The sequence below is a fragment of the Chionomys nivalis genome, chromosome 3 (assembly GCF_950005125.1).
Source record: "Chionomys nivalis chromosome 3, mChiNiv1.1, whole genome shotgun sequence".
NCBI classification, from domain to species: Eukaryota; Metazoa; Chordata; class Mammalia; order Rodentia; family Cricetidae; genus Chionomys; species Chionomys nivalis.
The window spans coordinates 57,375,097-57,395,902 of NC_080088.1; the positions used below are offsets into that span (position 1 = coordinate 57,375,097).

The following is a 20,806-nucleotide window of genomic DNA, read 5'->3' on the forward strand; positions in this document are numbered from 1 at the left end:
TTATATGATTCCATTTGGTGGAGGACACCATTTGTCGACTAAGAGTTCTTCATGCTCATGGTGAATATCCTGCGAATGCCGATTTAGGCTATGTTGAACTCTTTTATCCCAAGAATATGCTGTTATTTCCTCAAGGCACAATGGGAAGGCCACAAAGAAAAACTGTTCCATCAGAAGTAGTTAGCTGTAACCAACTTGACTATAGTTGTTCTAGGGCACGAGGCCATGGAAATACCTCACTGTCCACAGAACCCCATGAAAACAGCCCCTAAAATTCTTGGTAGATACTTTCTCCCTGCTATCATGCTCTTTCTGGCTTTTCCATACTGCTTTGAAAAGCATTGTCCTTCTGCCTGTTTCTGTCACTCTTCCACTGCAATGTCACTTACCGTCTCAGATGGCAGGGACTTCATGTTTGATAGAAAACTTGGCAACAGTTATTTTTAACATAGCTTATGCTGTACGCTCAATATTTGCCAGGCGGTATTTTAAGTCACGCTGTGTGGGTGAAATGCGTTGATCTGTTAATTCTCTCAGCAGCTCCCCCGTGGGCCCCCTTTATTATTCTTGACGGTGCACGAGGAAGAAGGCAAAGGAAGTGGTTACAAAGGATTTTCTCCTATGCAGGAAAAATGAGCACTTGTGGCTTACAGGTCTTTGTTTTAGGAAAACACAGAGAACATGTAAGTCTATCACGCCTGACCACGGAGTCAGAGCCTTGGGAGGAAAGGGGCCCGTGAAGCACACTGCAAATGCAGGGCTTGTTGAGGGAGGCGGGGTTTACTAAGACGCTTAGGTGGCTAGATTAGAATTCTCTCTTCCCATCTGTCCTAATTAGCTTACCTCCTGCTTCCATAGTGTCCCTATTAAGTCAGAAAAGAAGCCAGAGCTACTCTGAAAGGACGAGTTTTATTTTATTTTTTTTAAACTTATGTCAATTGACAATGGTTTTAGAGTGGTTGCTCACTCCCAGACATAAACTTTTAACTGCAAGTCTTTTTCTTGTGAACATTTGTTAGTGGAAACCTCCAAACTCCGGGTGCTCATTTTGTTATCTCATTTCTTTGGTTTTGGCCTAAATGATTATGTTTCTTCTTTTAGGGAAGATTTCTCTGGGTATTTTGCTATTTTTTCTGGCAGGAGGAAATCTTGTATCATTCTCAGGTAATTCAAAACTAATACTTGTTTTCTTGGGGACCTTTAATATTGTCAAAATAGTAATATTTGACATTGTTGTTGTTGTTGGACAATATGACTATTAATCTTTACCATTGCTTTATTGAACTGCTTTAGATTTAGAAATCATCTCCCATGATTTGGGTAATAATTCCTAGTTCAAACTTTATACCCTTGCGTTGAAATTTGGTGTATACTTAAATTTAAAAACAATCTTGAATTAAAGGATTACTAGCTAGATGGGAAGAAGCTTGAGTACGTCTTCCTTCGGTGTGCATGCATGTGTTTCGAGCATTGCCTTAAAGGTTTAACTGAAGCAGACGTCTGCTTGTCTCTATTTGCTGCCTTTTGTCCTGCCTGTCCTTCCTGGGAAGCCCCGGGGTTCTGCTCCGAGGGCATTCTCTGTAGTAACAGACCATCTTTTCTGCAGAAGTGATACAAGAACCCACGCGTGCAGTCTCCCTGCTCTTGCCTGAGAAGTCCATTGACCCTTCCCTGCCTCCCAGAAACAGGCAGCTTTTGGAGTCCACAGAGGCAGAGAGCAGGTGGCTGCTTAGAAGGCGGAGATCGATTCTGTTCCCAAATGGGGTCAAAGTTTGCCCCAATGAAAGCGCTGCGGAGGCGGTGGCCAACCACGTGAAGTATTTTAAAGCCCGAGGTAAGCAGGTAGCCAAACCCTTGGATTCCTTCATGATACTCAACCATCACATTTGTTGTGCACTTTTATAGTAAAAAGGTGATAATGAACCAAATATTAGTGAGAAAAGGACTTAATCATGTTGATATAAATTGAGAGAAAAGTGTAAATTATTATAATAGAAAATATCTAATTTTTTTTTTAGTATATTTGAAAGCACTACTGTGTTACTGGATATATTAAATATATATTTTTTTCTTTTTCATTGTGGTAATTTACCTACATATACCCACAGCACATATTTAGAAACAAAGACTCCTGTGCTTTCCTACTTATGTTATAGGTGAAAGTATAACGGGCTTCTTGACTGTGTACTCTGGACATGCCAGAGATGACTCTTCTCTCACGGCTCTCACCTGGCTTTTGTCTTATTGATTAGGCAATATGATCCTGGATTCATATCTTCTGCTGTGTGAATTCACATATGTTTCTTACACTTGCTACTGTTGCTTAATTGAACATTGTCCATATGCCTTAGACATTTGAAGGATTTATCAAATTTTGCTTTTTATGTGTTCAACAGCCAATAAAAAAGTGCTATTATATGAATGTGATGTTACTAAGCTAAGTGTAGAGGTTGATTATGAAATGATTGCACACATCAGGACTGCCCTATTAAACACTCATCCGTTTGTTTATTGAGCACTCATTGTTTCCCCCGGCACCAGGTTGTACAATTGTCTTCCTCAGCTGTTACTTCATTATCTTAGTTTTCTGTTCCTCGACATTCTCTTCTACACTACAGCTTTTTTTAAAAAATAAAAATTTAATGGCAGTGAAAACATTTCATATGTGTAATGTTTTATGTTAATATAACATGGCACAGTGTTTTAGCAGCCCCTGTGAATATGCTAGTCTTGATTGTCTTCGCTCCCTTTTTCTTTTTTTTAACACAACAGAGTTTTTTCTCTGCATAACAGCCCTGACTGTTCTGGAACTTACTTTGTAGACCAGGCTAGCCTCAGAGACCTGCCTGCTCTGCCTCTCAAGTGCTGGGAGTAAAGGTGTGCACCACCACCCTTGACCTGGCTCTTCTTTCATTTGTTAAAATGGAATCATAGACCTAGAAGTATTATGTAGGACCCTAGGTTGGAAATGAACTTGCAAAGTGACTGAGGACATGAAGGACAAGAGAATGACAGTGGGTCATATATCAAGATGATTTACACTGCCTGGATTTTAACTTTAAATGGATCAGAATATCCAGCTGTCTCAGCTGTCTATTCCACAGTAAAGAGGAAGGGCCAGCCACTAAGGAATCTGCTTCTGTTTTGTGATTATTTTGCTCTTATTTTTATAAAGTCAAGAAGTACTGCTAAAAATAAGAGGTCAACAAAAGGAAAAAAATGAAACATCCTTGAAATAATGAATTCAAAAATATAGGTGCTGTGAGTTGGATTATTGAAAAGGAACCCTGAAAATATACATACAAGTAACATTATACATACTAAACAATTGTACTTATATATTTAGGAATATACACATACCTCTCTCCCTCCCTCCCTCCCTCCCTCCCTCCCTCCCTCTCTATCTCTGTCTGTCTCTGTCTCTGTCTCTCTCTCTGTGTGTGTGTTAATGAAAAAAATTAATTAATGAAAAAAAGGCCATGAACTTGAATGAAAGAGAGCAAGGAAGGGTATATGGAAATATGGAAGTATTTGAAAGGAGGAGAGGGAAGAAGGGGAAATGATAATTATATTGCCCTCTCAAAAAATAAAAGAAATAATTAAAAAATTAGAAAGAACAGGGACCTCAGAAAAGTAAGTGGTTGACCTAGGCATTATACTATGGTTGTTATTATGATCATGGTAGAAAACAATACTTTATCTCTTATGCTTTTGAAAACTGGGGAAGGGCTGGGGATAAGGCCCAGTGTTAAGAGCGCAGATTGCTCTTCCAAAGGGCCACAGTGATTTCCAGCACTATGTGGTGGGTCCCAACCAACTGTAACTCTATTCCCAGGAGACCTGGTGCCCTCTTCTGGTCTTCCTGGGCACCAGGCACACAGGAGGTGCCCACACTTCCATGCTGGCATTTGGTCTGGTTTAATCCCAGAAGTCAGGAGGCAGAGGCAGGTAGATCTCTGTAAATCAGAACAAAATGAAATGAAGGCACAGCTTACCAGAATCACCGGGGTGCTGCAAAGACAGCTCGAAGAGGCTAGGTACATCTGCAGAAAGCACGGAGACGAGCCATCCGTACCTACTGGGAAGAACAAGTCGACATTTTCCCGGTGGCCATGGAGGGTATGGGAACTCAAAAGCTGAGTGTGGTTCTATTTGCTTAAAGCTTCTTTGCCGGAGTAATGTAGGATGCGCTGAAGCCGTCCTTAACTCTTTCATGAAGTATGTATAGCACTGCCAGGTTAGGAAATAAAAATGTAGGGCATTCGGTTAAAACTTGAATTTCAGCTGAACAACAAATGATTATTGTAGTGTTAGCGGGACCCATACAGTATTTGATCTGTAGGTTTGCTGGCTCTGTGTCTCCAAGAAAGTTATTCTTTTCTTTTCAAGCACACACACACACACACACACACACACACACACACACACACACACACAGTGTTTGAGTGTTTTGTTCATGTAAGTATATGGACTATATTTGTGACAGATGCTCATGGAGGTCAAAGGAGGACATGAGCTTCCCTGGAACTGGAATTACAAACAGTGGTGAGCCACTGTGTTAGTGCAGAAAACCAAAACTGGCTCCTCTTCAAGACCAGTAAATACTTTTAATCACTGAGCCGTCTTTCCGACCCCCAGGAGAATTATCCTGTTTCTCAAAAATACTTTAAAATGTCTCACTTTTTAATCTCAGGCTGACCTGAAACTCACCGTGTGCCTCAGGATGGCCTTGAACTTGTGACAACCCTCCTGCCACAGTGTCCCAGGTACTGGGATTACAGTCACAAGCCATTAAGCACAGCAAACTTCTATTTTGTTACCATTGAAATGGGAGTGACATTAGTAATAGTAATGTCTTCAAAGGGTCTTAGTAAACACTAAGACTTGTAGGGCCTTTGATGATCCTAAGAAAGCAACAGTATTGCTGATTGAGTGGGAGGAACGTATTGCTTATATTTTGTATTTTTTTTTCAAGACAGGGTTTCTGTGTAGCTTTGGAGCCTGTCCTGGAACTAGCTCTTATAGACCAGGCTGGTTTTGAACTCACAGAGGTCTGCCTGCCTCTCTGCTTCCCGGGTGCTGGGTTCCTTATAGTAAAAATGAATTTTACTGTTAGCTCATTAATATACACAAAGACATCAACCATTATTCTGATAGGATTATGTTAAATGTGTAGTAAGATCCATGTGGGAGGTAGATTGCACATCAAACAACTGTTCACACACACAACAAAATCTAACAAAAAAAGCTCCTAGCTTGGTCTCTATTGCTGTCATAAACACCATGACCAAAAGTTTTACAAATATTATATAATTCTTAAATTATAATACAATATTGTATTCTGAAACCTAATTGTAATTACTTAATAGTTCAGAGCATCTTAAAGTGGCTTCCTTAGGACTTGTGCACACAGCTCTTGTCTGCAGATGAAGGAAGCTTTACTTCCTTCCTGGTTAGATGCCTGCTCTGTCCTTTCCTTGTTGTCTACAGCAGCTGACTCACTTTCCTTACCGACATTTGTTGAATTTTCTTGTGTCTTCATCTGTTGTGTGGCTCAGGACCATTCCTAGAGACTCTCAACAGTTGTCTTTAAAGTGACTTTGGCCCATCTGAATTGAAAGTAGATTTGCATAGTTTTGTGGTTCTGACGTTGGTCATAAATCTCGGGGTATTGCATTTCAATAGATTCTAGATACAAAGTATTAAGATAACAAATTTTCTTTTAACTTAACTGTATGGCCATTTCACCTTCATTTTATATTAGTAAGTACTTGAATTGTTTTAATTTTTACTTTGAATAAAGCTGCATAGACATTGAACAACGTAGATGTTCATACTGCGGCGATGTATACGTTTATACCACCATGCCACCACCCATGATGTCTGAAACTCTGAAATATTGACCCAGTGCCAATCTTTCTTCTCTTAGAGTGTGCAGTGCTCACAGTGATGCAAAAGCAACAGATATATTAATGGCTCTTCATATTTTATGCTCTGGGATGGTTGGCCGGTACGTTTAGTTAGTTTTTATTTTCACACAGCAAAGTTTTACAAATATTATATAATTTTTAAAAATTTATATGTGTGTGTGTGTTTGTGTGAGTGCATGCCATGTGTGTGGGTGCATGCAGTGGCCAGAAGAAGGTGTTTAACCCCATAAAGCTGGAGTTCCAGGCAGTTATGAACTGCCAGATATGGAAGCTGGGAATAGTACTCAGGGCCTCTAAGAGCAGCAAGTAATCTTTTTAGAAAATGTTTATTTTTATCCTATATGTATGAGGATTTTTTTGCCTGTATGGACAACATGTGTCTAGTTGTCTAGTGCCCTTGGAGACCAGAAAAAGGCACTGGATTCCCTGGAACTGTAGTTAAGTGTGACTGTGGGTACCATATGGGTGCTGGTAACTGAATTACATTCTTTTGCAAGAGCAGCCAGCCATTGCTATTAACAGCTGAGTTATCTCAAGCCTCCTGGATATAATTTTTACTTAATGTGTTTCTAAAACCAATGAAGTTTTCAGAGTAGTTATAGGTTCAAAGAAAAATTGAGCACGATGTCCATAAAGTTAGTGCAAAGTTCCTTAAACTCCCTAGCATTAACATCTTATATTAATACAGTACATTTGCTACAATTGACAGTCCAACATTGGCGTATTATTAACAAGTTCATAGTTCACACTGGAGTTCACTGCGGTGTATATTCATTGGGCTTTGGTGAAGGTATGATGGTGTTTACCAACGATTACAGCGTTCTTCAGAACGACTCCACCTATTCATAGCCCTCCTTCCCAACCCCTGAGGAACACTCATCTTTTTACAGTCCCCATACTTTTGCCTTTCCACAAATTTATTGGGCTCATACAGATTAGTTTTGTTGATTTGGCAGTATGCATAATTTTATTGCTTTGAAAGCTCATTTTGCAATAATAATTGAATAATATTCCATTGTGTGGATTTGCCAGAGTTTATTTTCCGTTCTTCTGCTGAAGCCGTCTTTATTACCTCCAGGCTTTGGCAAGTGTAAATAAAGCCATTTCAAACATGTTCATACAAGTTCTTGCGCAATCACATTTCTTTTTCTTTGCTTGCGTAGATGCCAAGGAGTGCACCTGAACTGGATTTGTTTCCTTCTTTTGTATAAAAATGAATATTATCCCCTGTTTTCAAGCATGAGTTGTATTTGCTGGAGAGTGACTACTCAAAGTGAACACTCTCTCCCTGGCTTCAGTGTGCCCTCAACCTACAAGCCCTGAGGAGTTCCAAATGCTCCTTTCAAAATGTCCAGTGAGTTTTCCAAAGAATAGATCACATTCATTTGCATTTCTGCATTTTACCCAAAAGCCTCTTAGCTCTTTTAAAATGTCATTCTCTCTCTTTATTTTTTAAAAGCTTTTATTCTTTGAAAACTTCATAAAATGTACTTTGACCATATTATTCCTCCTTAGCTCTTCCCAGATCCCCCCACCTCTCAATTTACCCAATCTCATGTTTCCTCTCTCTTAAAAAACCAAAACCAAAACCCAAATCCCTCAAGTTCACTACTCCTGGCTATGAAGCCCGCCCTGGAAGGGGGTTGGTATACCAGAAGGCACTCTATTGAAGAAAACTGACTTCCCCTCACACCAGCAAATGAATGCCAATAGCTCTGAGCTAGAAGCAGGACTTTGTTCTGATCTCTCTCTCTGTGCTGGGGTTTCGTCTGGCTTGTGCGTGTCTTATACATGTTATTACAGCCGTGTGTTCATATGTGCATCTATCTGCGTGTTGTGTCAGAAAGCAGTTTCCTTGAAGTGGTCCACCTCTTCTGGCTTTCACAATCTTTCTGTCCCCTCTCCTGCATAGATCTTCACACCTTGAGGGGAGGAATGTGATGTAGACATCCCATAAGACTGAGTGTTGTGATGTTTCTTCTTCTCTGCATGTTGACCAGTTGTGGGTCTCTGTATTAACTATTATCTATTGAAAGAAGAAGCTTCTCTCACAAGGGTTGCTCTGTGGGTACAACATTAAGTCTTTAGGCATCATTTTTACTGCAGTGTCCAAAACTGTCATTGTCTTTTGAAAAGCTGAGAAGTCATGACTTCAGTTAAAAAAAAAAAAAGGGAGGTTAAAATTACAGTGTCTATTAATAAAACAGATTCAACACAGTATATTAAATCTAAGTTCCATTTTCATGAGACATAAACATGGGATAAAAAAATAACAAGGAATGGGCTGGAGAGATGGCTCAGGGGTTAAGAGCATTACCTGCTTTTCCAAAGGTCCTGAGTTCAATTCCCAGCAACCACAAGGTGGCTCACAACCATCTGTAATGAGGTCTGGTGCCCTCTTCTGGCCTGCAGGCGTACACACAGACAGAATATTGTATACATAATAAATAAATATAAAAAAATAACAAGGAACATATTCATTAAGAGGTGAGTAAATGCCCCTTATAAAGGAATAGTTGGGGAGTACAATTTTTTTTTTTCAGAACTGAAAAGTTTGAACAGGATGTTTTTAGCTGAATGTCATCCTCATGACCCTCCAGAAAAAGTGATAGACCAAAAGTGTTTCAGAGAAATAGGAGTGAGTTGTCCCATGATCATCATGAGACTCACAGAACATGTTATCCTTTTCCACACATCTCTCTCTACTTTCCAGTGTGCCAGGAAGCCATCTGGGAAGCCTTCAGGACGTTTTGGGATCGACTTCCTGGGCGTGAGGAATATCGTTACTGGAAGGACGTGTGTGAGGATGGAACCACAAGTGTATTTGAAATGGGCACACAGTTTAGTCAGTCTGTGGAACATAGAAGCTTAATCACGAAGGTAAGTGTCGCAAGGAAGAGAGAAATCGTTAAATCGTTGTAGGCATCATTGTACATGGCTAAAGGAAGAGAAGATAACATGGTTTAAGGTTTCCGAGTGAGCTGCCCTAGGGTATAGCTTAGTCTTCTATCCCTAGCTCTCGCCTTTCATAATGAACACTGTTAATGCAGAAACAGCCGCAGCCTTGTTTATAGATAGAAATGTATCAAAATAATATTATGCAAAAATTCAAAGATAAGGATCTGTGTGAGTTAAACTTTATTGCCAAATTGCTTTATATGTTCATTCAAGATGGATCCTAGTCATTCTAAGTAAGTTAGAGGATATAGTTTATTCAGCACATGTAGTGAAGTATGAATGTGGTTTCAGTTCAATTTGTTTTTATTTGTGTGTATGTATGTGGGCGTGCATGCATGTGTACACATGTGTGCCATGGCAGACATATGGAGGGCAGAGTTCAACTTCTTGGAAGCCAATTTTCTCCTTCCACCTTGTTTGTTTTTGATGCAAGGTCTCTCTTTTAATTTTTGCTTCTGCACAAAATAAATGAACTTCCGACTGATTCTTCTGTCTCTCCCATCCTGCCTTAGGAATCTTGGGGTTACAGATGCAGCCACTGTACGTGGCTTTTCAAAGTTCTGTATTAGTCAGGGTTCTCTAGAGGAGCAGATCTTCTAGAATGCATCTATATATTAAAAGAGGATGCCTACAGTGACTTACAGCCTGTGGTCTGGCTAATCCAACAATGGTTCTCTGCCACCAGTAAGTTCAAAAATCCCATAATTGTTCAACATGAGGCTGGATGTCGCAGTTGGTCTCTATGTTAGAATCTCAAAGAAAGAGTTTCTAAAACCAGTGAAAGAATGCTTCAGCAGCAGGACAGATAAGTTTGCCAGCAAGAGTGAGGGGAAACAGGCATGAAACCAAGCCCTTCCTTCTTCCATGTCCTCTTATGTGGGTTGTTACCAGAGGGTGTGGCCCAGAGTTAGGATGGATTTTCTGACCTCAAATGAGCTGGATTTAAGGTCGGTCTTCCTAACTGAAGTTTTTCTTTCTTTTTTTTTTTCTTTTTTTTTTCTGAAGTTTTTCTAAACAAGAAAAATCACTCACAGATTTGTCCAGCTGTATGGGTTTTAATTAATTCTAGACATAACTAACTTGACAACCAAGATTAGGTATCATAGGCTCCAAAGATCCAAATCAGGTCATCTGGTTTGCAGGACACATGATTTTACCTGTTGAGCCATCTTGCCAGCCATATTTGCTATGTTTTATTATCAGAAATTATAGAAATTATTTAATGGATATTTGTTGAAATAAAATTATAAAAGTAATAGCCACAGGTATTTTTCTACTCCCTACAATCTTTGAAGTTTATGAATATCATTTTCAAGTACTGGCTGCAAGTATTACATACTGAAAATAATTGTTGGATGAATAGCTAAAACCAGTTGTTTAAGTAGGTATTATTAAATGAATAGCTCTGAGTTATTTTTGTTTGATCTTTATGAAATAAGAGTGTATCTAAAAGAAACAAGATGAATCATCACATTCTTTCATTTTTAAATTTTATTTCTAGTAAAGAAGATGTACTATATTCTTTTAACATTTGGTTTTACAATGGTGATCTCATTAAATGAGAGAAAGTTGGGTAGGCGGATAGTTTACTAAACATGGGTGGACCAAGACAGATTTTATAGGGTTATAAACATTTTGTAGACGTGCAAATTTTTTATGTGTTTAAAATGAACTCATCTATTTGCCATGGTGTGTCACAGTTCAAGTCAAGACACGGTGTCTGCCTTTTCTCTGTCATATTTATAACTGCTTCATTTTAGAAATTATGAAAATAGATGCATCATCCATGCCACCCATATTTTATAGCTAATGGACAGCAACCTTACAAGGTGTTATTCATTTTGTAAATAAAGACAATAAATACATTGCTTGTCCTTTATTGCAAAATCATTTATAATCTAGGACCATTATTCCCAAAATTTATATTTTTGGATATGAATATTGTTCAGCAGCACAGAACATAGTATCCTGTGCAAGGCCCTGTGTTTGATTAGCAGCACTGCAAAAACAAAACAAAACTCTCAAAGCATGTTTCCCCTGTGTTATGGAGCTCCCATTCCAGTGGTCATTGATTCAAAAGACTTCCACAAAGAAAAGAATCATGTATTCATATTTATATAATCCCTGTGTATTTCAAATTGTGTCTATAATATTAGATCAGCAACTAAAGCAAGAAACATATACAAGGGGTTATTAACTTAATAACAGTTTTGTGATGTTACACTAAAATGTGTTGCTTACAAGTGGGACTTTAGTTTTAACTTGAAAGTCTAGGAGATACGCTTCAGTGAATACTTAGAGCTTGTAGATTAGACAGGCGATGCTCTGTTTGGCTTGAGTCTAAAGGGGTAAATGTGAGTTGGTGGAAAAGGTGAGGTTGGACAGGCAGATGCAGGGAACAACACAAACTGTGTTTGTAGGGAATGGTTTAGGCCCGTGTAGTAGAGGGATATGCTAGAAATGACAGGTCAAAAGGGAGAAGGGGAGAGTGTCGAGAGGCTTGGATTTGGCTCTGTGGGTGATGGGAAACTCCAAGTTGTAAGGGGATAAGACAAAGGAGCTGGCTTAAAAGCTTGGTCTTAAAAATTCACATTTATTATTTATTTATTTATTAATAAACTGTGAGAGTAAGAACAAGGGGGGAACTATGAAACTTCTGTAGGAGTCAGTTCTCTCCTTCTGCTATGTGGGCTGCCAGGATTGACCCCAGTCAGGCTTGGGAGGAAGGGCCTTCACCTGCTGAGTCTCTGGCCCAATTTTGAACTCTTAAAGGTTGTTTGAAGGGTTACTACAGAGAGTCAGTTGACAGAGAGACCAGGTAGGAAGCCACTGAGGCTCCTAACCAGATCACGGGACAGAGAAAGAACATGATGGGCAAAAGTAAAGAAATAGGATTTGTGGGGTTCCTGTAGTTGCCATTTTCTTTGGGTCACCACTCAGCTCCCAAATAAAGACACTGAGACTTATTATTAATTATAGATGCTTGGCCTTAGCTTAAGATTGTTTCACTAGCTCTTGTAGCTTAATTTAACCTGTTTCTATTCATCTATGTTTTGTCTCAGGGCTTGTCCTACTTTCCCGCTTCCTCCGTGTCTGTCAGTCTGGTCCCTGGTGTCTTCCTGGCTTTTCTTTGTCTTTCTCACCCCCCTCCCCAGACTAAATTCCTCTTCCCACTTGCTCTCCCTGCTCAGAGTGCTGTCTATACCTCCTCTCTTGCTATTGGCTGTTCAGAATTTTATTAGACCAATCAGGTGCCTTAGGCAGGCAAGGTAAAACAGCAACTCCTCTTTACATTATTAAACAAATACAATGAACATATATTTACGTACTTAAACAAATATTTTACAACAGGCTGTGGCAGATTAGGTGGGAACAGGATGGGATAATAGCTTCCCAGTCCCTAATGGGAGTCAACAAGATCAGAGCTTAGGCAGGAAAGTCACTGTGCTCCTTGCAGATGAGGCAAGAAGGGTGAAGTTATTTTGAAACAGTCACCTTAACTGCTCACGAGAAATGTGCATTGTTTGATGTTTTCATATGAAGCAAAGGAGGTGGTCTGGGTTTTTAATTATAGGAATATTCACCAGCTTTGATGTACTGACTGAATGCATGAAGTGACAGATTATTTTGGGAGGGACCGTAGAGGAAGAAAAGGAGCAAATTACTTAATGATATCTCAGAGTGATTTGGGTAATTTTCTTTCCATTTAACAGATGAGAACACTGATCCTTGGAACCAGAAAGGACATGGGGTGTGTGCTTGTAACTGGGAGGAGAAATGGGAACTTTAAACTAGACCTTCTGAGTCCACCTTAATATTCTGTACACCTTTTTTTTTTTTTTTTAAGTAAGAGTACACAGGAACATCAGGGCACATAAGCAGAGAGAATGCTAGGATGCTTGCACGGTCATAGAAACAAACTTGACATCATCAGTACCTGCTGTTAATATTCAGGCATCTGTGCTGGCCTGATTTTGGGGTATACATCCTCAGCTGTAGCCACTAAGAGCACCTCCCGTGCGCATTCACTACATTCCCTTTAAAAGGGCCCTGCCCACCTCCTATCTCTCTCTCTTTCTCTGTCTGTCTGTCTGTCTGTCTGTCTATCTTTCTCTCTCTCCTCTCTTCTCTTCTGCCACTCCTGTTCCCAGAGGCTGGTCTCCCTTCTCCCCTCCCCCTTTTCCCATTCACTTTTCCCCAATAAAATAACCTCTCCACTGAACTCTGTCTCATAGTGTCTTTCTCTCCTGTGCCACTTTTAAAAAACCACAACACCTGCATTCATGATTTGCTTGTCCTTAGAGATTAGTGGCCTAGCTTTCGCCTCGTTAGGGCATTGGTGACCTCTGTGGAGTAGATCTTATTCACTGTGCAATCACTGCTATTAACTCAGCCATCGTGTCTTTGTTTTCTTCAGAAGCTGGCTTACACGAAGGAAGCTGCAAGCAGGTATGTCTTTCCTCCTAATCCAACACCTGGCAACATAGGGGTGTCTCATGAACGCCAACACTTACACTGCCTTTCCTTTCCTATGTCCTTTCAGCTCCTGCAAGCACCAGGCCTGTGGGTAAGTCCCAAATGCTGTTCCTCTGAGGCCATCTCCCTTCCCAGAGCACCACCATAGCCACCGGGCTCATTCACTGTCTGAGCTTACCAGGAGCCCACTCGTTTCTTCCTGGATAATTCAATGGAAGTTTGCCTTCGTGAGAACAACCTGCTGCCACTGAGCTTAAGGCTAACACCAACACTGAAAAGGTTTATCTTAGAGACATTTAGGTTGTTAAACGCTTGGTAGTTGTTTGGATTATTTTATTGACTTTATGAGTATGGTCTTGAAAGAAAACAGTACACTGTAGATTAATCTGTTAGTGTGCTTCACGTCTGGTCACTAGGCAAAGGCCAGGATGATTTCTGGCTTCTAAGCAGCGGTTATGTAAAGCAGACTTCAAAAGGTGAGGATAGTGACTGAAGTTTAAATTCCAGTCATCTTCAGAATATCAGTAGTATACCAACGTGTGGGAGACTACATAGTAAATCACTAGTAGGTTAAAAAATTAACTTAACACGCCAGGATCCAGACATCCAGCTTCCAAAACAAAGTCAAGATATAGTTGGAGTATACACACAGGAGTTTTTGAATAGAACACAGACAGGCAGGAGGAGAGTGAACTTTGTGGCCTTGGTCACTTATCTGTCTCATGATACCACAAAGTCTGTGTTAAGATTTGAGATTGGGCATTGTGGGGGACTTATTTTCCCTCTTGGCCTGTTGGCTATTAGTCTATTTGTGAAACTTCCATCCCAATGACAGAGCTGGAGAAACCATCTTCTTCACATCCACAATCTGCTGGACCCAAGGTGCCTTACTTCTCTTCTTCCTTCTATTGCCCAGTACATACACATACTCTTTCTCTCTCTCCTCACTCTCTTTTATTTTTGATTTTTAAAGTAATATGTCCTCTATTTTTTTTTTTTTGAGACAGGGTTTCTCTGTGGTTTTGGAGGCTGTCCTGGAACTAGCTCTTGTAGACCAGGCTGGTCTCGAACTCACAGAGATCCACCTGCCTCTGCCTCCCAAGTGCTGGGATTAAAGGCGTGCGCCACCACCACCCGGCCTATGTCCTCTATTTTTAAAAACATTAAAACATTTATTCTTTGAGAATTTCACTGATGTATCACGCATAGCTTGATCATATCCTCTTCCCACTTCTGCCTCCAGCTCTCCCTAAATCCCCTCCAGCACACCCCTTTCCAGCTCTTGTTCAGCTCCTCCCCGCTGTCCAGTTAGTGCTGCTCATATGTACATGGGTGTGTGATCTTCTGCAGGAGTGTGGGCAGCTGCTGATGGCCACACCCTCAAAAAAAAAATGAAAATCTCTCTCCCCACAACCACCATCACTCTTGCTTTTTAGTTTCTTTTCTATTTCCAATTATCTGTTTCTCTGCCTGTCTTCTCATAGTTTCCCAATTCCTACAACCAAATAAGCATAAAGGTATTGCCTGTGGGTAACTGAGGGACCTCTTCAGGTTCGATTATGCTAATATGTATTCTAAACGCCTCTGAACCTCATTTTATTTTCCCCTCCCATCCTGTAACCCAAGAAGCCTCTTGATGGTTTCTGTTACTGAGGCCTTCCTGTACTTATCTAAATCACTTGTCCAGATGTCATATGACTTTAAGTTCTTCTAGTGATTACTCATTTAGTAAGTGATGTCAGGTAGAAATGGTCTAACCAACGAATAAGGATAGGTTTCGTATAGTGATTTTAATAAGTTACTCCGTCAGATGGTGTTTTTTAAAACTGGAATAATCTTTCTGGTGAGATACTTTAAAAATCAGTTTCTCTGATTTTCTATGTGTGCCTGAGGGTGTGGAGAACATGCCTCTGCTTTACCGTTAATCACAAATGTTTTATTACCATGATTTATACTAATGTTCCCTCAAATCTTACATTGAGTGTTATGGTTGGAGGCAAGAACTGCCATATCTAGTCAATGTGGTACCGGTGAGTGAGCCCAGGGCTTCATGAGTGCTAGGCAAGCACTCAGTCAATTGAACTACATCCCTAGCTCTATAAAAATACCCTTTTAAAAGTTTTTAGACATTGGAAATGAAAGGGATATGGTAGGCAAGTCCTTAATCTCGTGAAGTTCTTATTATTATCTCCCCACCCCTTTAATTGTTGAGATTAGGATCAAGGCTGAGGCCATAAACATGCTAGGCATATGCTCTTCCATTGAACTGTGTTCTGAGCCTGGAGTTGAGATTTCTAATATTGAGCAAACAGACCCTTCTGTGATGCTGCAAATGCTCTTAATTGTCTTCTCCCATTAGCCACAGGTGAGTACTGAATACCTGGAGTGTGGCCGCTGGGAGTAAAGAACTGTGCTGAGTTTCTAGCTGTATAATAACTAATCTAACTACTGAATGAGTGCAAGATTTCTATAGTGATGATACATTCTAGAGGAATAAGTGGGTGGGGACAAAGATAAAGTAGGCAATAGAATAGTTTCACATAATGATTTTACCGGGAGGGAAAAAAAAATGGACAATGAGCTATAACTAGGAAGGTTCTTTATATAGGATGGCTATGTTGATGAGGCATCAATATATACAACATAAGTAAGTTGTGAAGTTATAGCTTTTTTTGACTTTACAGCTTTGTATGTTGGCGTGGGAACCCTTATTTGGTTCTAAACAATTCCATTGGAAACCTGTCTTAGCTACGGTTTCTATTGCTGTGAAGAGACACCGTGACCTGCAGCTCTTATAAAGGAAAACATTTAATTGGGGTAGCTCACAGTTTCAGCGGTTTAGTCCATCATCATCGTGGTGGAACATGGTGGCACACAGGCAGACATGGTGCTACTGAAGGAGCGGAGAGTTCTACATCTTGATCCCCAGGCACCAGGAGGCAAACTGTCTGCCACACTGAGTCTAAAAAGAGACCCCAAAGCCCACCCCCCACAGTGACATACTTCCTCCTACAAGGCCACTCCCACTCCAACAAAACCACACCTCCATATAGTGCCACTCTCTTTGGGGACCAGTTTCTTTCAAACCACCATAGAACCCAAGTTCCAAATTGTATAATACTTTCCCAGGTTTCTGTAATTTTTAATACCTGCATTTTTCCCCTCCTAGGCCTGAGTTGTCATCCCCAGTTCCTGTTGGTGATACCTCAACATTTACAGGTATGCTTTTTTGCTTTCATTCACCTTTATTTCCTAGCTATTAAAGATTTAAGACAATTTTTCAAGCAAGTATAGGTTTTTGGCTTACATTTTAAAAATATCAGTCCCCACCCCCTATTTTTGTATTGCTCAAGAAAAAAAATTATTTTTTACTTGGTTCGTGATATTATACTGTGAGTACTTTCAGAGTCAGAATATACCTTAAAACATGAGTGTGATACATGAATTATTTTAAGACAGACACTTAAGTTGAGGGTAGAACCTTTGTGTTGTCACTTTATCTTTTGTGACCAGACTTTCCCAGTACAAGGGTTTTCTGACACATCCTGGGGTGAAGAACATCCTTTAAGCTCTATATTCTTTTTAAAGTTTAAAAGATTTTTTATTACTTTTTAATTTAGATTTTTAAAATCTAATTTTGTTGCTTGTGTATCTCTCTCTCTCTCTCTCTCTCTCTCTCTCTCTCTCTCTCTGTGTGTGTGTGTGTGTGTGTTTGTGTGTGTGTGTGTGTATGTCTGTATTCAAAGTGTATGTATGTGCCTGGGGAGGTCAGAAGAGGGCATCGGACCAAGTTCAGTGTCAGACCCTCTGGAACTGGAGTTACAGGCTGCCTGATGTGGGTGTTAGGAACCAAACTAGGGTCCCCTGAAAGAGCAGGACGTACTCTGTTGATCCATCTCTCCAGTCTCAAGTTCTGTATTTCACGTAAATTAGTCAGTCTCTTTCTCTCCCTGTCTCTTCCTGTCTCCTCTCTCACCACTCCTTCCCCATTCCTTTCTTCTTTTCTTCTCTTTCCTTCTTTCTTTTTGCTAGGGATTGAACCCAAAGGCATCTTTCATGCTAGGAGGTGCTCTACCAAGGGATACAGCCAAGCGCTTATTATTTTTAATAAAAAGTATAAACTACTATTTGTTAGAAATTTTGAGCAGTTACAAAAATAGAGTAGCATGATGTGGCTCTGTTTTGATGGTTGTTAAATAATAGCCAAGCTACAGTTTCATAAGTCAAGCATATTTATGAAATTTAGTGTCTGTTTCCTTTACTAACTAGATATCCCTAGAAATAGAGACTTTCTTTTTTTTTATCTTAGTATCTATATTATAGCCTGACACACTAAACAAACAAACAAACAAACAAAAACCAAAAAAACCCACTCGTTTAGTGAATCATAATTATCAAGATGCTAGCGAACCTCTACAAATGTCTCTTGAGTTTATAACTAAGAAACCCTTCAGTATAAGAAAGCAAAGGATTTGTAAGAATGACTTTTGAAGTAAGTCTTTAGTTCCTGATGTGAACTCTGGCTTACTCAAGGACTAATGCCAATTGGTGTTTTGTTTTCTGCTTAGGTACTGTTCCGGGCACTTCGTATCCAGGGGTGGCCTCAGAGAGCAGTGTGGTGTCGCCAGAGGAGAGCGTAAGTCCAGCTCTGTCTTGTTGCTTTCTAACATGGAGGATGTGGGTTAACAGGGTTTATTCCATTTCTGGACTGCACAGGACTTCACACAGTGCATGGCTCTGAAAAATATTATGAATTCTAAATCCACCAATTCAGATGTCTGATATCCCTTGGAAGAGCTGAATAAGTCTGTCTAATTGGTAAATTTTTGATAGAGGATTTTTGGGAACCTTTCAGGCTGATAAACAAATGCCCTTCTAGCCCTTAGTAGATTGGGCCTTAACATCCTTTGAGAGAAAGGAAATGGATTTTATTCACTTTAAAATTCTGAAAGGGCTCACACCTTTTAAATGCACCCCCATCAACAGGAGCCCGTCTACTAAAAGGCACCTAGAGATGAAGGTCCACTACCAAAGAGTACATGGTGAATAAAGGAGTATACCCTGCCCAGGCAGATGGAAGCTTCTTATTGAAAGGTGTGTTCAGTTCTGGGTTGGGAGATGGCTCAGTAGACGGAACACTAGAGGTGCAGAAGTAAGAAACAAATTCAAATCCCCAGTGCCCACATAGGAAGCCAGGCAGCCATCAGGGTCCATCTGTATCTCTCTGATCTATAGCCAGGCAGGTATGGCAGCCCACCTCCATCACCCTCACAGAAAGCCAGGCAAGCATGGCAGCCTGCTGTATCACCCTCACAGAAAGCTAGGCAGGCACAGAATTCCTCATGTATCATCATAGAAAGGCAGGCTGCCAGGGAGTCTGCCTGTATCACCCCCATAGAAAGCCAGACAATCACACAGCCCGCCTGCATCACCCCCATAGAGAGCTAGGCAGCCTTGCAACCTGCTTGTCTATTCCACATTGAAAGTCAGGCAGCCTGACCTTATTACCCTCACAGAAAGGCAGGCAGCCACGGCAGCCCCCTGTATCCCAGAATGGCTCCTCAGCCAAAGCTGACAGGCTAGAGTAACTGAATCCATGAATCCTGGGTTTTGTGAAACACTCTCCCTCAATGAGAGAAATGGTGAGCAGTTGAGGAAGGCATCTGCCGTTAACCTCTGGCTTCCCTGCACATGCATGTGCAGACCTGTGTACACACAGGCACATATCCTACACACGTCAGCACACACATACCAGTGCACACACACATGCACACACGCACAATAAACATAACCACAACTTTTCCCCTCTTAAATTCTGAATTAAAAAAAACTTAAGGACTCATTGTATTGTGACTTACTTATTAAGGAGCAAATGATGAAGACATTCTTCAGAAAGGTGAGGTTTGGTTACCTTACATCCTTCCTTCTTAGTGTGGACATTATAACTGATGTGAAGTCAGGGGGAGGAGTTCCATTTGCCTTCTTCTCTTCCTTGGTCAGTATTTATGTATTTTCCATCTGTTCAGTTGCTCAGCTTGTTTAAAGTCAGACTGTTTTGTCTTGTTGCTATGGAGTTGCTTGAGCTCTCTATAAACTTTAAATATCGATCCATAATCAAATGGATAGAGTGTGGATATTTTCTCTTATCCTGCAGGTTCTTTCTTGTTTTCTGCTTAATTTATTTTTATTTATTTATTTTTTATTTTACATACTAGCCTCAGGTCCCCCTCCTTCCTCTTCTCCCGACCCCCTCCACTCCTCAGAGGAGGTAAGGCCTCCGTTGGGGAGTCAACAAAGTTTAGTATCCATATTGAGGCGGGACCAAGCCCTTCCTCCCTGTATCAAGGCTAAGCAAGGTATTCCACCATAGTGAATGGGCTCCCACAAGTCAGTTCATGCACCCAGGATAAGTCCTGGCCCCACTTCCAGGGGCCCTCCAACAGATAACTATCACCCACATTCAGAGAGCTTAGTTGGGTTCCATGCAGGAACCCCAGCTATCAGTCTGGACTCCATGAGCTCCCACTAGCTCGGGTCAGCTGTCTCTCTGGTTTTCCCAGTTATGATCTTGACACCCCTTGCTTGTATGGTCTCTCCTCCCTCTCTTCAGCTAAGCTCCAGGAGCTCAGCCCAGTGCTTGGCGGTAGTCACTGCATCCTGCAGGCTGTTTCTGAGTTCTCATCATCACTTACTTTGGTGTCCAGTAGCTCCTTTGCTGGATGTTAAGGACATTAGTCTGCATCTGTAGCCTGTGCTTCAGGATCTCATAAAAACACTGGTCTATACAGATGTCTCCAACGGTTTTCTCCAAGTTTCTCCTAGGAGTTTCTTAGTCCAGGCTAGTTACATTAGGCCTTTGCCCAATTTTGAATTGATTTTATGCATGATGGAGTTTTGTTCTTTGGCATATTGACATGCAGTTTCCCTGAAACAGTTTATTGATGCAGTTTTCTTTCTTATATGTTTTTGGGACTTGCCAAAACTCAAGTGGTCATAAAGGAATGGACTAATTTGTCTTTGTTTCATGGGTTTATATGTTGTTTTTTGCGTTTGGTCCATGCTTTCTGATTATTGCAACTTTATAGTTTGTTTCAAAGTTGGTCCTGTGACCCAATTTTTGTCTTTTTGTTCCAGACTGCTGTGGCTACTTAGGGTATTTTTTGATTCTGAAAATTTTTGTATGGTTTTATGAAAAAAGCACCAGTATTTTGATGGAGATTATATTAAACCTGAAATTTCTTTGGGGAGTACAGAATTTTAGCAATATTAATTCCCATAGACCATAAACATTGGATATTATTCCTTGTTGTGTGTCCATCATCCTCTTCGGTGTTTTATAATTTCATTGTAGAGCTCCTTCACTTCCTTAAGTAAACTTATTCCTAAGAATTTGAATTTTTGGTAACTGTTAAGAATGAGGCTGCCTTCTGCAACAAAGTTAT

The 20,806-nt window shown here is 40.4% G+C and overlaps 1 protein-coding gene across 1 annotated transcript in view; it reads left to right on the forward strand.

Moving 5' to 3' along the window:
• The first annotated feature begins 1,079 nt into the window (after positions 1–1,079).
• The window catches only part of Impg2 (interphotoreceptor matrix proteoglycan 2), a 61,958-nt gene continuing 42,231 nt past the window's right edge, over positions 1,080–20,806 (forward strand). The window contains exons 1-7 of the mRNA XM_057765723.1: positions 1,080–1,164; positions 1,607–1,834; positions 8,644–8,810; positions 13,306–13,337; positions 13,432–13,455; positions 16,534–16,583; positions 17,933–18,000. Coding sequence (XP_057621706.1) covers positions 1,080–1,164; positions 1,607–1,834; positions 8,644–8,810; positions 13,306–13,337; positions 13,432–13,455; positions 16,534–16,583; positions 17,933–18,000 — 654 coding nt within the window. The remainder of the gene's footprint in view (positions 1,165–1,606; positions 1,835–8,643; positions 8,811–13,305; positions 13,338–13,431; positions 13,456–16,533; positions 16,584–17,932; positions 18,001–20,806) is intronic.